Source organism: Molothrus ater, chromosome 2 (genome assembly GCF_012460135.2).
Source record: "Molothrus ater isolate BHLD 08-10-18 breed brown headed cowbird chromosome 2, BPBGC_Mater_1.1, whole genome shotgun sequence".
NCBI classification, from domain to species: domain Eukaryota; kingdom Metazoa; phylum Chordata; class Aves; order Passeriformes; family Icteridae; genus Molothrus; species Molothrus ater.
The window spans coordinates 112,726,649-112,741,404 of NC_050479.2; the positions used below are offsets into that span (position 1 = coordinate 112,726,649).

At 36.2% G+C, this 14,756-nt stretch overlaps 1 protein-coding gene across 4 annotated transcripts in view; it reads right to left on the bottom strand.

The window, feature by feature from the left end:
* The window catches only part of EPHA6 (EPH receptor A6), a 374,340-nt gene that overhangs the window by 338,978 nt on the left and 20,606 nt on the right, over positions 1–14,756 (bottom strand). For all 4 annotated transcript variants that reach the window (XM_036388927.2, XM_036388906.2, XM_036388943.2 and 1 more), the window contains exon 2: positions 7,573–7,637. In XM_036388927.2, coding sequence (XP_036244820.1) covers positions 7,573–7,637 — 65 coding nt within the window. The remainder of the gene's footprint in view (positions 1–7,572; positions 7,638–14,756) is intronic.

The window sequence follows — 14,756 nt, forward strand, 5'->3', positions numbered from 1 at the left end:
GAGTTCAGTGCAGCAGTTCTGAAGTCTCTGAAAATACAATGGTTGAGATAAAGAGGTGTTCAGTATGCACCTGGTATTTCCATAAACATTGCTTTCTTCCACTTTATTTTGTTCTGGCTTTTCCTTGATTTTTTTACTGAGGGCAGCACTCAGTTTGTCATTCTTTCTTGCCCCATGTGCCTGCACAGTGAAGGCTGAATTGTAACAGAAAATATTATATTTAATTTGGTATATACATATGAGGGAATTTTTTGAATTTCAAAATATTTGCATGACAGAAACCATAAAATTCTGGAATCCAACACTGCTGAAAAGACACCAAACAGAAAATTAAATCAACCATTCTTCTTCCTTCAACCCACTGTGTTTTCCTTCTCAAACACAATTCTTTCTATTAAAAAAAAAAAAAAAAAACAAGAAAGTTTAATTTTTCACTAAATTATACTTTCTTTTTTTTTTTTCCTTACTGCCTGCATTGGTAAGCCAAAATATTGTAAACTTGTGAGTGCAAGAGATGAATGTGCAGCCTACACAAATTTAAAAGCTGGTTTTTGTGCACAGAGCGCATCAATGTGCAACCCATGCACGGTACTCTTATTTATTTAAATTTCCAACCAGTCTATGTTTTTTAAAAAAATAATACTGAATTAACATTCATTCTGTGGGCCTGCACAACTAAAAACTTATATGTTTACTGTGCTCCACCAGTTAGAATGGTTCTCACACCTAAAATAAGAAACACAACAGAAAATAGAAATAGTGCTATTGCCACTCTTGGCCCTCCTTTGCTATATAATATACAATATACATTGAAAAATAATCAATATATACAATAAATTTTGCCTTTACTAGGGGTATGTATGTACATAAGACTATTTAAATTTAAAGAAATGGAAAATTAATGTAAAAATATATGCAGCATTACTATCATCAATTTGAGATTTAGCACACAATAACACTAAAAATACAATAAATTGCATTTGGAGCAGTTCAGAGACTGGTTCTAATGCTGTACTATTACAGATTATATATGAGCTGTAAGTATATGGCTGTTCTGTACTGGAGCATACAAATTTGTTTATAATCGTCCTCCATTATATCTGCTTCCCTCTAAGTGGTTTGTAGGTTTATATTTAACTTTTGTTTGTTTGGTGGGGTTTTTTGGTGGTTTTTTTTTTTTTTCTGGGAGGTTGAGGTTTTTTGGTTTTGTTTTGTTTTTAATTTATGACATGTCATTGTTTAGACTAGGAATGGTTTAGATCTGGCAAGTGGCAAGCACCTGTGGGCCCAAAATAAGAACACAACCATGTATTTAGCCAAGCCTCTGTGGAATCTGCAATTAGATGTTCCACATAAAAAAAATCAGGATACTGCTTAAGTGTATGTACACAAAAACTGAGGGTGGACAAATATTATCACATTACAGTGCCTAGCAAATTTTTTGAATTTACCTATTTCTGATGGGCCATGCTACCATAACCCTGCATCCATCCAGCAGACTCTCAAATTCCCAGCACAGCCACAGCTAATTCTGTGGCTCCAGGGTTTTCCAAGAAAATTAAGATTTTTGCAATTTTATCAGGAAATACAGGCAAACCCAAAAATTTAGACATGCACCAATCTACCTGGACACTGACAGTTTCTAGGACATTCAGTTTTCAAGAAAAAAAGCCTATGTGGTCTAAGAGATGCTTCTAAAAGAAACATGGAAACTGGACTCTCACAAGCAAGTCATCTCATATGAGTAACTACAACTCCTTTAAGAAAGCCATTTAACTAGATCTTGGATATACCTAATTGTTTAATCTCTGCAGATGGAAATTAATCCCAAAATACTTAGCCCTTGATTTAACCTTTTTCCTCAAATAATGACTTGAGTGTCAAAAAGGATTCTAAATATGGCATTGCAGAGGATGGTATCTGATTATGCCCAAATTATGGCTCAAATACGTGAGTACCAATATTTTTTCTTAATGTCATCTCTGTAAATTCCCCATATTGTGTGAAAATCTGATTAGCTTCCTTCCCTTCACCCCTGTTAAATGTTCTGACAGCTAAATCCCTAGCTTCTATTAAAGTTCCTATTAAAACCACAGCCTCTGTAACACCTCTGAAATTCTGCTGATGAACTTTCACAGATGTAACTTTACCACAGCTGAACTGCTGTAGGGGAAAATGAACTTAGACTTTTGGATATTTTTTCTTGTCCTCAGAAGTTCTTAGTTAAAAGAACTTGCTGCTTCTGCAACATCTCCCCACACAGCTGCAGTTCTGTGTTCCACAGACTGCTCAGAGTGTGCCAGGTGGCCAAGGAGCAAAAACAGCTGGCCTGAAGCAAGAACAGTGTGGCCAGCAGGAGCAGGGCAGGGCTTGTCCCTCTGTACTCAGCACTGGTGAGGTCACAATTTGAATCTTGTGCCCAGTTTTGGGCCCCTCAGGACAAGAAGGACATTGAGGGGCTGGAGCATCTCCAGAGAGGGGAATGGAGCTGGGGAAGGGTCTGAAGTGTTGTGAGAAGCCACTGAGGGATTTCAGCCTGGAGAAAATGAGGCTCAGGAGGGACCTTATCACTTTCTACAGCCACCTGAAAGGAGGGGGTAGCCAGGGCTCGGTCTCTTCTCCCAGGGAACAAGTGGCATGATGAGAGGAAATGGCCTGAATTTGCACTAGAGGAGGTTTAGATTGGATATTAGGATTTTTTCTTTTCATGGAAAAAGTTACCAAGCATGGGAACAGGCTGTCCAGAGACGGAGTTGAGTCCTCAGCCCTGGAGAAGTGTGAAGACAAGTCTATGTGGCATTTATGGACATGGCCTAGTGAGGACTTGGCAGTTTTATTTGCAGTCAGACTCAGTGATCCAAATCATTTCCTACCCAAATGATTCTATGACTGGTTTGGAAGAAAAGTGAAATACTTTCAGATAGAAGTCTTTTCATGGTATTGCTGTTTTATCCTGGTAACTTTCACACAACTTGAATTTTAATTATGTTTACAGTGTCTCTCTGGGACAGAGTTAACTTCCTTCCAGTTGCCCTTTGCTGCTAAGTTTATACTGGTGACCAAAACAGTGCTGAGAAAACAGCATTGTTTTATTTAGGAAATTGGTATTAAGTATATAAACTTCCTTACATTTATAAATACAGTTCAAAGACAGTCTGCTTAAGGAAATGAATCGTTAAAAATGTTAAGTATTGTAGAGGAATGTTCCAAGAGATATTCTCCCCATCACTTTCTGAGATATTTAAAAGATGAAGGTGAAAATGGATGCAGCTGCATTGAAAGAAATGTCTGCAGGCTGGCACAGGAAAACATCAGTGCCATCTGTGACAAACAGTACCAAGCCATTCAAAACTCTTATTACCATAAACTACAAAAGTGTTTCCTAATTAGCTAAGAATCAGCTAAAAAAATTGTTGATGAATGCATTTACTGTAAAACAATTATTTTAACAGAGGGGGTAATATAAACAGTCTGGTAGGGAGAAAAACATCAGTACTTTGACAAGATTAGTCTCAAAAAATTCATAACACAGGAAGATCAGTAATACTGTATATTAGCAATTGTTATTAAAAAAGAATTAAAATCCTCTATAGAAACAAGATATTCAAACCAGAATTATTTGCCTGGATAGATTAATTGGTAGATTACCAATTGACAAGGAAACTGTTCAAATAATTGTGGAAACTAAAGTAGTTTCACTGACAGAGTTGTCAAATAATTTAGAGGACTTCTAGGAGGTTCTTTATTGCTGAGGCCATACATTGTGTCTGCTATGACAAGTCAAGATAGCTCTTATAAGACTTTTCCACATGTAAATTCTCACAGCTTTGTGCTGTGAGTCACCTTGCCCTCCTTTTAAACTGATTTTTGGAGTGGCTATGCACAAGTTGGGCTTGTTCAGCCTGGAGAAGAGAAGGCTGGTGGGGGAGGGGGACATAAGAGCAGCTTCCAGTCCCACAAGAGACCTGGAGAGGGAATTTTCACAAAGGCATGGAGTGATATGAGAGCTAATGGCTCTAAACTGAAACAGAGGAAGTTTAGATTGGATATTGGGAAGAAATGCTTTCCTGTGAGGGTGCTGAGGCCCTGGCACAGGGTGCCCAGAAAAGCTGTGGCTGCCCCCTCCCTGCAAGTGTTCAAGGGCAGACTGGCTGGTGTGAGGTTTGAGCAGCGTGGTCCTATGGCATCCTACCCACAGTCGAGAGTTGAAACTGGACCATCTTTGAGCTTCATTCCAACCCAAACCATTTTATGATTCTATGGCAGAAATTTATCAGGACTGGACATGCCTTTATGGCAACAGTCCCCAAACCACAGCTTCTGAGCAAACTTTGCTCACAAAATTGTGTTGCAATGATTAATGCAATGGGAAATAAATAATATTTTTACATTGAAGACGGAAGATATCTCACCGACTGCAGTTGAATAAGGTACCTTACTTTATTACTATTACTGCTAATGTCTAAAGGAAGGTTGTGGAATACTGCATTTCAGTTGGGCTTTCAGGTTTTTTTTATTTCTTTCCCAGTTCCTAACTGAGTCCCCAAGGTCAGCAAACTGACTTTGGTTTTTTTTGCATTTACTTCACATGCACTTGAGACTGCCCACTATCTTCCATCCACATCCTCTCCTGAAACACATGAACTTGTGTCTTCCCATTTTTTGTACCAATCAAAAAAACCCCAAACCTCTATTCTATATTTTCAAGGTTATGAAGTGACAGATTGGTGAGTAAAGATCTCCTTTCATAGTGCATGCTTTTTCATAAATCAATCGGTCATTTTGAACTACAGCCCAAAGAACAGAGGAAGTATCAGATGTGTCCATTATTAAGGCAGAAATTTTAGACAGCCCATCACTAAGAAGCTAAACTGGAACTCAGTCAACAAAAGTTGATGCTATTGACCTCAGAGATATTAATGTTTTATGCTGCATTTTTGTAGCTCTAGGCACTAAATTTATTACCTGTTCAAAATACAAGGAAAAAAATCTGACACATAAATAAAACACATTTTTAAGAAAAAAACATTGCATTCTCATGCTTCAGGAAGGATGCACAAATAACTGGGAAGAAAATTTTAAAACAAAAGCACATATTATATTCCCAAGACATGAATAACACAGTTATCATTGCAGCTCAATGATGACTGAAACTGCTGAAAGTTTACAAATGTTATGTAATGACTTTACTATAAATAAAAAGTCTGGGAGGCAAAGGTTAAGGTTCTGCAAGTTCCAAAAGAACCTCCTGATTTTTTTATCCCACTTCACCCTGGCCTGTTAGTTTAAAATCTCTGAGGCATACTCAATATTACACAAATCCCAAGCATTATTATTTCAGTTGCTCTTCAATTTAATGAAAACATTCCTCGTGACTGAGTGTGCCACTAAATTAATGACTTCTGCTAATGTCACAGGCTCAGGAAAACCCATCATCCCATCCTCCTAACATCAAAAATGTTCAGTAGAGCAATAATCATATGTCAATGACATTTTTCTTACACACATAAACACTACACAAACACTTAAGGTTTGATTAAAGTAACACATTAGATTTCAATAGTATTGGAACAAAAATTTCTTTCAAAAAACACCAACAGTACAAAATTTGTCACTCTCCTTCAGGAAACAAGAAAATCCTAATGTGCCCATCATGGGACAAAACAGATTCTTATCTCTGCAGTGATAATCTCAATCACACCAATGCTTGTGCCATATTTTGGATTATATTAGGATACAAGAATAACTCAGATTAGGTAGCACTGTGGACATAAATGACATAAATCACCATCCCTGGAAGTGTCCAAAAAGTGTGTGACTGTGGCATTTGGGGACGTGGTGAACATGGTGGTCTTGGGTTAAGAGTCGGACTCAGGTCTTTTCCAATATAAATGATTCTATGATTTTATGCTAAAAAACACTTTTCTGCCCCATATTTACTCTAGCTCCTTTTGTTTTTTCAAATAACTTTGTACATTTTTTGGGAAATAATTTTAATAATTGAATCCCAGGTTCTTACTGAAATGTAAACTCCTTTATGTATTCTAGTAAGTGCTGCCAGTTCTTAATATACAGCAGAGGTCCTAAGACACCTCAAACCCTCAAGAGGCTGCAAAACTATTGTTTAGGATATGCATGAGGAGCCAAAAAATACATGTTATAATTGCTGTGTTTTGAATTAACTTGGAGTGCACATGTTTTTGTGTTTGTATACTCTGGCTATTTTGGAGTACCTAGAGCTTTTACGAATTTACACAATAACTGCAATTACATCTTTTGTGCTTTCCAAATGTACTGTGCACTTCAATGGGGCTTATCCCAGTGCTCAAGTAAAACATTCCACACTGGATTTTCTCATCATGGTAGATGACAGTCCTTACTTTTTGCTAGAGCAAAAATTCCTTGATTCATTTCTCATTGTGGTGTATGACAGTATGTACTTTGTCTGAGATTTTTAATGGAAACAAAACTTTCAGAATTAGAACTCAGATTGCATGAGACTGCATACAAAATGTAAAACACAGAAGTATCTGTGAGAGATGGAAATTATGCCTAGGAACACAAAGAAAAAGAGTAATCCATAAAGTTGAAAACAGGCTGAGATTAAGAAATGTCATATGGCTTGAAATCCCTGAAGGCAAAGACACAGAAGGCATTTTATAAAAATGGATTATTAAGGTGCTGAGGGTAGACAGTTTCTACTTCCTTCTGGAACAGAACATGGCAAATAAAATGACTGAAAATGGAACAAGATGTTTCTCTCAGAAAAAACAGTATTTTCTGAGCTCATTTCAGAGAAGCAAGTAATTATATGCCTCATACACGAGAATCAGGAGATAATGCAAGCTAGTATAAAAATAAGTGATACACAGTATGTACACTGACATCAGAACTACAAGTTGATGCAGAACATGTTAAATGCTCCAGAACAGTGCATCTTACTTTAAAAGTGAAACTCCAAATGCCCCTGAAACTCTGTGACATGCATTAGCTGAGAGGAAAAGAAAAAAAACAGGTTCTGAAAGTGCAGCCACTGGCAAAGCACTGATGGTTGAACTTTAGAGAGTAAAAATGCTGCTCTACCCCATGCTCACTCTCCCCAAGGATAACAGACACTATTACTGTTTTCATTTTTCTTATTTAGGCAATCTGATGCCATATTATCAAATGCTGAAGTCCATACTTGTTCTTACTTAAACCATAAAATTTTTGTTCCAATTTGCAAAACAGAAAATTATTTTTCCTTTTATTTCACAAAAAAAAAGGAGTCGTAACACATTCCTCCAGCATAGGAATTTTTTAATATGAAACTTTATGATGTATAACAGTTAGAATTGGATTTAAAGTAAGGTAGATACTTAGTACTGAGAAAAGCAAGAGAAGAACATAATAATGTGTACTCATGTCACTCTTGCATCCGTAATTCTTACTCACAACACAGGCAGCTCTACTCCTAAGAAAAACTAAAATCTTTCAGACAAGTCTATATTGGAAGAATATCCACCCATTCACTTCTGGAGTGTCAGAATGCCAAAATCCAGACCAAAAAAATCAAAATGGTGAGAGACTTACCCCATTTAAGGGAAATGTTTTCCATCCTAGTTCTCCGAGGGCAGTTGTAGTATCAAGTAACACAACTGAAAATGGAAAAAGAAATGGTGTTTGTGGTATTGCTTGGATTAGACATAGCAAAGTATTAAAACAGGAAGGACTGAACTTGCCATGTTGGCCAGGTTCATTTGGGCTTTCATGCCTTACATTTCTTACCTAAAAAAAATCTCAAAACTCATAAAAACCCCTAAATCTTTTGCAGAAATCATTGCCAAATCACAGTACACTACTGATATTTCACCACTAAAAGATGCCTGATCAAACATGCACATTCCTGCAATCTCTTGCCTGGAAAACTGGAAAATCTGCAGCATTAAAGCTAATAAAATACACAGTTTCAAAAGTAAGATTTTTTTATGAAACCCATAAACTTGCCAGAAATAAAGTTATTCAATTTACAAATTGAGAACACAGAAAGACAAACAACTTCAGTTTCTCTCTTGGATGGAGTACCACAGTGTCAGTATCTGCTGCATATATTTTGCATAACTTCTGTCATATTCATATTGGGTTTTTTGATATAAGATAGAATGCATGTTACTGTATATTACAAAATGTTTCTGCATTATTTTAATGTTAAATTACATTAACTTCCTTTTTCACTTCCATTCACTGATGCTAAACAAAATATACACAGTACATGAGACATTTTACCCACAGGTACTACTGCCCTCTAATGGAATTGTTTCATCCGACCCTCTAACTTCAGGAATCTGTATTAGGATTTAAACATAAAATTAAGTATTATACAGGGCAGTTCATTTTAATTATTGAGTGATGTGTTTTGATTGCTGAGTTCCTCCTTACAGCCCACTAATTTCAGTTCTTATTTGAATGGTTAAATGATGGAGAAAAATAATTAGGCAATTAATGTGAAACGTGACCCCACTATGCACACATTTGTGGGGTTTATATTGCTGTGTGCTCTCTTCTACCTCTTGTCTGTCCAAATAATTAATGTACAACTCTCTCTAATGTGTTTATAGAGAGCAGTACAGCAGCAGCAGAAGTCAGGTTATGTTCTTCTGCTTTATGGAAAAGGCACCTTGGCATGGACACTGAACTTGGAACCTTATTAGAGGGAACCTGACCCAGCATCTTCCCTTCTCTTTTGTACTAGTGACACTTAGAGCTCCTCCACGTTTGAGTGGATGGTGACTTTTAACCTGAAACTGAAGTTTGCTGTCTTGTCAACAGACTTACAGGCAAGTAAAAAGCTCAACATAAACCATATAAAAGCTTAATGGTTTATGTGAAGAAATAATGACATTTTTTAAATATATTCAACAAAGAAGAGTATTCTGCTCTCCACTTCTTCACCACTTCACCATATGAAGCTTTGTGAATAATATGAGTAAAAATTATTAACTTTTTACAATCCCTACTTTACTTTAAAAAAAGATCACTATCCTCATTGAGATGATTTGCTGTCTTTTATGTGATTTACAGCTGTCATAGTATTTTCTATTTGTGTCAGGCTATCGTGCTCTTGTGGAAGAGTAAAAAAAAGCATCTTCTCACTTGACATTTGATGCAGCAGTTTCCTGTGTAAAACTTTTAAGTTGATTACAACTGGGGATCTGTTACCTCCAAAGGAAAAAAAAAAAACCAAACTGGATTTACACATTTCTTTTTCATAGAGGACCAACTGCTCAGCAGGTTTCTGAGAATATTTCATTTCATCTTAGGTGTCTGTTTTCTTCTTACCATCTCTCCCCCCCATCTTCTCTCCACCCTAGAAAACATGGCCTATTTGTTATGTACTTTGTTGCCAGCTGATTTGCAAGTTATATCTTCCTCTTTGTCAAGTGCTATTCCTACAGACCTGCAGGCAGAAATAAATTTTTCTCTGAGCAGCATTAATTAGGGTTTGAAGTGTCATTTCAGTTTTACAATTTTTGTGGTAGCAAGACTACAATTTAATAAACATCATCCAGGTATTAAAAAATTAATACTTCTGTGGAACAAGACCCAAAATACAGAAAAGAAAACTAATTCATTTCTTCAGTGGAGCCTGAATTAATTAATTCCTTGCCTGAATTAATCAAGTACTACTTGAAGGCTCAAAGCTATACATTAAAAAAATTAAAAAACTAGAGTAAATTCATCACTGAAAGTATATTAAGTTTAGATTTAGTTGATCCATGATCTAATAATATTCCTCATATACATTTACCAAATGATCCCCAATGAGTAATTGAGTTTTGTTAAAATACAATTTTTGATACATTTGACATACCAAGGCTCTTGAATGCTCACATATTCTCACCTCTAGCTACCAAATCTGTAGGAACTGGAAAACTCAAATCAATTGGAGAATTCTCCAACTGGAGGATTCAAACCACCAAATAACTACTAACCAGAACTAGAACGGTATCACCTTCAGGGTCAAAAATAAAAATCATAAAAATGAAAAGGCTGTCTTTCCAACAGCACTTGTATTATAAGACATAAAATAATTATCAATCAGAAATGTGCAAATACTGAAATATCAAGTAAACCTTATGTTTATGCCAAAGAAATACAAACTCCAGTGAAGCTGTGGATTCAACAGAGTCCGCAACACAAATGAGGACATGGATAAAGCAATAAAATCCTCGAGCACTTCAGAGGTTTGGAGGTATCTACATGCTAGACTTCAGTGTGGGACAGAGACACCCAAGCTGTCTCTAAATGAGGTGATTAAGAAGCAGCCTATCCCCAGCAGCACAGCCCTGATGGCAGACAAATCTGCCCTGCCAAGGCACTTCCCACTCACAGCTCTTATGGCAGAAAATCCCTCTGCCAAAGAGCTCCAAGCTGAGAGGAACTGCCAGCATGTAAACATCTGAATGACATACAGGAGTGGAGGCTTCCTTCTGCCTGCAGGACGAGGAAAGTTTCAAAAGAACTGGAAATTCATATGCAAAGAGACTAAAAAAATATGGTGGGCACTACTCCTATGATGCTTATAATGAGAAAATTCCCTAAAAAGCTAATGGGATCACAAAGTCATATTTATTGACCCTTGTCCCTACATTTACTTATTTATGCTCCTTTGTATGCCATAAAAAGCTCCATCCTTCTTAAAAAAAATGAAAAGTGTCCATTATGGACAAGCCATTAGATGCCAGCATAAACAGAAGTGTGTCTGGAACCACTGCAGTGAATATTTTACGGGAAAAGCTCTGAGTACACTGGTTGAGACTCAGCAATGTTATTGACATTTGTGACATCCAACCTCCACTTTTAGCAGGCACTTTTCTGAGGTGATGGCTCTAAAACTTGCACAGTGAACAAGAGTTTAGGTCTGCCAGTACAAAGTCATGTCACGATTCAAAATGAACTCAAAGACCCTTTAAAAAAAACTCTTTGGATAAAAAGAACTCAGCACTTAAATGTCCTTTCTTAAATAACTGAACTGGGGATTCTAACATTTCCATAATAATATACAGACTTGAACATATATCTGCAAGCCTATTGCTTAATTACTTGCACATTTCATTCTTAGAAGTGTTTAGCTTTTTTTTGCCAGCACATACTTTAATATATATTATTATTACTCATTATCTCTTATTGAGCTTCAGTTTCCTTTTTTCTGGACACTATCTTACACTGCTATTATTAGACTTTACAACTGAAATTAATCTTTTCAGAGGTTTTACCTGGTCCCAAGGAAACTGTTTTACCTAAAATTACGATGAGCAGAGCTCCAAGGACTGACAGGGCGGAATTTTAATTTTCATTCCAAAATACTCTTCTAAAGATGAACTCTGCCATCGTGTCTGTACAACCAAGGAAAAAATGCCCTCCAAATATTCATTTCACCAGTTTCTTTTCTTCTTCTTTTTACACATCTCCAGACAGGGTATGTGTGAATTAACACAATTAATACAGGATTTTGGCCAACTTCATGGAATCACAGTCTGATAATGGTTTACCCAGCTTGATTTACTCATTTTAAACATTTCACTGTTACCTCTAGAGTGGTTAAGCCTAAGATTTGCAAGGAAAGCAGAGTAATACACAGACATTCATTTCTGAAGACAGCACTAATAACATCACATCTGTACCACGTAAAAGTTTCAGTATCTTCCAGCAAGGTAGGGAGGCATTACAGATGACCCCCAGAAATGGGTAAAATTTGCAGCTTTTCTTCTCCCTGAGAACTTTATTATTGACTGCCAAGTTTATATTTAAAAGGCAAACACAGAGAGCTTTTGAAATCTCTCACTTCCAGCCCTCAAGAGAGTTGTTGCTGTCTTCTGAAGTGTCTGTATTTTCTTTCAGGTTTCATGGGGTTTTTTTGTTCATTTTTAAAAAGAGGATCACATGTAATATTCTGAAATCATTCCTTTTATCAATATGTATTAAGAGTCCTGGCTATTTTAATATCCTCTTTATATATAGAGGGTCACATTAGCCTATATTTTTTTGCTGCAGCATTGCACTCATAAGCTGTTACTACTCTACAACATCACTGTCTTGTACAGATTCACTCCTTTTCATCATTATATTTTTCAGTTTGGGTTAAATTTCTGCTCTTGAATGTACAAAGATCCACTGGTTTATACTAAAACCAATTTCATTTGCAAGGGCTGACCTTTACTAAGTGATAAAGGCTCCTCCCTGTCTGCACATCCTCCTTCTGTCTTTACTTACTGCTCTTTTGTCAGGTATTGAGTTTATATTTATTTTCATGTTACTAATGAAAAATGTTAGAATACTGAATGGTGTATAACAAATATCTTAAATTCTGTGATGTAACAGTCACTAATACTACTTTAAGGCTTCTTAGACCTCAGGGTTTTTTTTAAAACCCATTTAATGAAAAAAATTTAAGCTTTTTACTGTCAGAAGACTCTATCATATTCTGTTATAATATAAAAATTCTCAAAATATTACTGCTGTGGCTTGTCTGCCTGAGGAAGACAGAAAGAAGGGGATATGCAATATCCAAGTTACCTTGGTAATTAATGTGCAATCAACTGGGAAAAATTATTTAAATGCTTGGTTTTATGACCAGGCCTGTTTTCCATAAACCAAATAAACTGGCATTCATTATACACGTATCAATTGAATCCTTTTCCATAATTTTCATTATTTTGCATTCAACAGCTATCTGGTTTAGGCAAGATTAATGAGATGCAGTAATAAAGTATGAGGAGCACCTGTCTAGATAGCAATTCTGCCAGGGAAGTGTACAGGAGTCACAGCAAATCAGAGAGTAAACAAAGTATTGACAATGCTGTTTGCCTGAGATAAGCGGGATTAGAGACAGCAAAATAGAGAGACTAATCCTCCCACTCTCCTCGACATTTCCAAGAGTTTTATGTCAGACTCCAAGAAAATCCTTGCTACCCCACAGTTGTAAAGAAGAGGGAGAGCTGTGACTAATTGGGAAGCTGGGGAATCTCCACTCCAGGAGGCTTTTAAGACACCTTGAACACTGTCAGGCCTGGTTTCTGCATAATCTCCTGTTGCCTTGGGGCAGAGCAGAGGAGATAAATGACTTCTCCAAATGTGAGTTTTATAAAAATCTAGTTACCTGGTTAATGGGGCTTCCCTTTTCTTTTCAAACCACAACTCTAACACCTATGCTTTTCCAGTATTCCTGAATTCCCTGAGTCCCCAAACTCATTAAATTTACCATCAATAGCCCAGAGATGTTCTCAGCCAATTTTTTCAGGACTCTTGGAAGAGAACTATTTACACCAGATGGGGAGTACTTCATATTCGTCATATTTTATGAATAAATCACTAATTTCTGATTTTCCCAATTTTAAACACATTATTTTCTGCCTCTTTCTAAAAATAGTTCAATATCATTCACACAAACATTTTTATTCATAATGCAGTAGATAAATTCCCATTATCATGAGTGTTGTGGGACTTGGGCATTTACCTAACACACTTTTTATTTTCAGTTTTCTACACTACATATTTTCTAACATGTGCTAATTTCCACATGTATCCTCTCTTTTCTATTAATGATGAGAAATGTTTATATTTCTAGTTTCTGCTTTCACGTTACCTCCAATGTAGGCTGAGCTGTTATCCAAAACTGGCCTTTTTTTACTGATCAGTGATTTCCTAATCAAGAACTTTTAAAAGGAATTTCCTCTTTCACCTTTCTTATTCTCATATTTACACACTCACACAAACACTTTTAAAATTCTCTTTTGATGAATGAGAACTGGCCAGAATAATTTTTCATGTACTAAACCCAACATCCCATTCATGATACTTTCATCTTGTCAGTGCTAAAAAATTTGCAACGTTATTAGATGGGGTTATATTGGATAAATGCCTGTCTTTTTCTTGGTACTGTTTTACTCCATTACACGAGGTCTCCAGTGAGAATCTTCAAAACCCAATTCCCCCAAATCATCATTTTTCTTTCCATACATTACATAGAGATGCTTAAGGAATGGTTTCCCCTCTTTTCTCATTTGATTCAGTTATGTGTTTCAGTCTTACTTTTCCTATCACTTCCTCAATAGATATAATTTGAGATCTTGTGGCTCTGAGAAAACAAGATTAAAACAAATAATGCCTCTTTTGGGGAAAAAAAAAAAAAAGCTACCACTCACCTTTTACATTGAACCTTTTTTCCTAGAACACATTCTTACCTATTTCTTAGGAAGGTCATTTTTTAAATTAAATTAAAATTTATCATATTACAGAGCCAATAAAATGATCCTTTCCATATGCATGTTCTCCTCAGAGGAAGAGAAGAAGAAGGCTGCTGTAACCCTACTACTCCATCTCTCTCTGGAATGGAAACCAACATTCTCATACCCAATGTTTCTGTTTTACTACACCCTTTTTTCATACTGTCTTCCATTCTCATGTTAAAAATCAACATGAACCCCTTTATTCTCATGTTGTATCATTATTAGCATTGCAAACCATTGCAGACCCCTCAGTCACATCAGTTACACCTGTGTCTCTGAAAGTAGGATTTAAAAGCAGATTTCTTTGAAAATTGGCAAGCTCTAAGTTAACTTCAGGGTTTAAAGTTTCCAATCACAAACGTATTTTAACAAGAGCATTTTTCCTCCCTTACCAATGCCATTTCACTGTAAAATAAGCAACTGCAATACTTTAAACACCTATCAAAATATCTGATAATAAATTACTGTAACTTACAATTTATAAATACC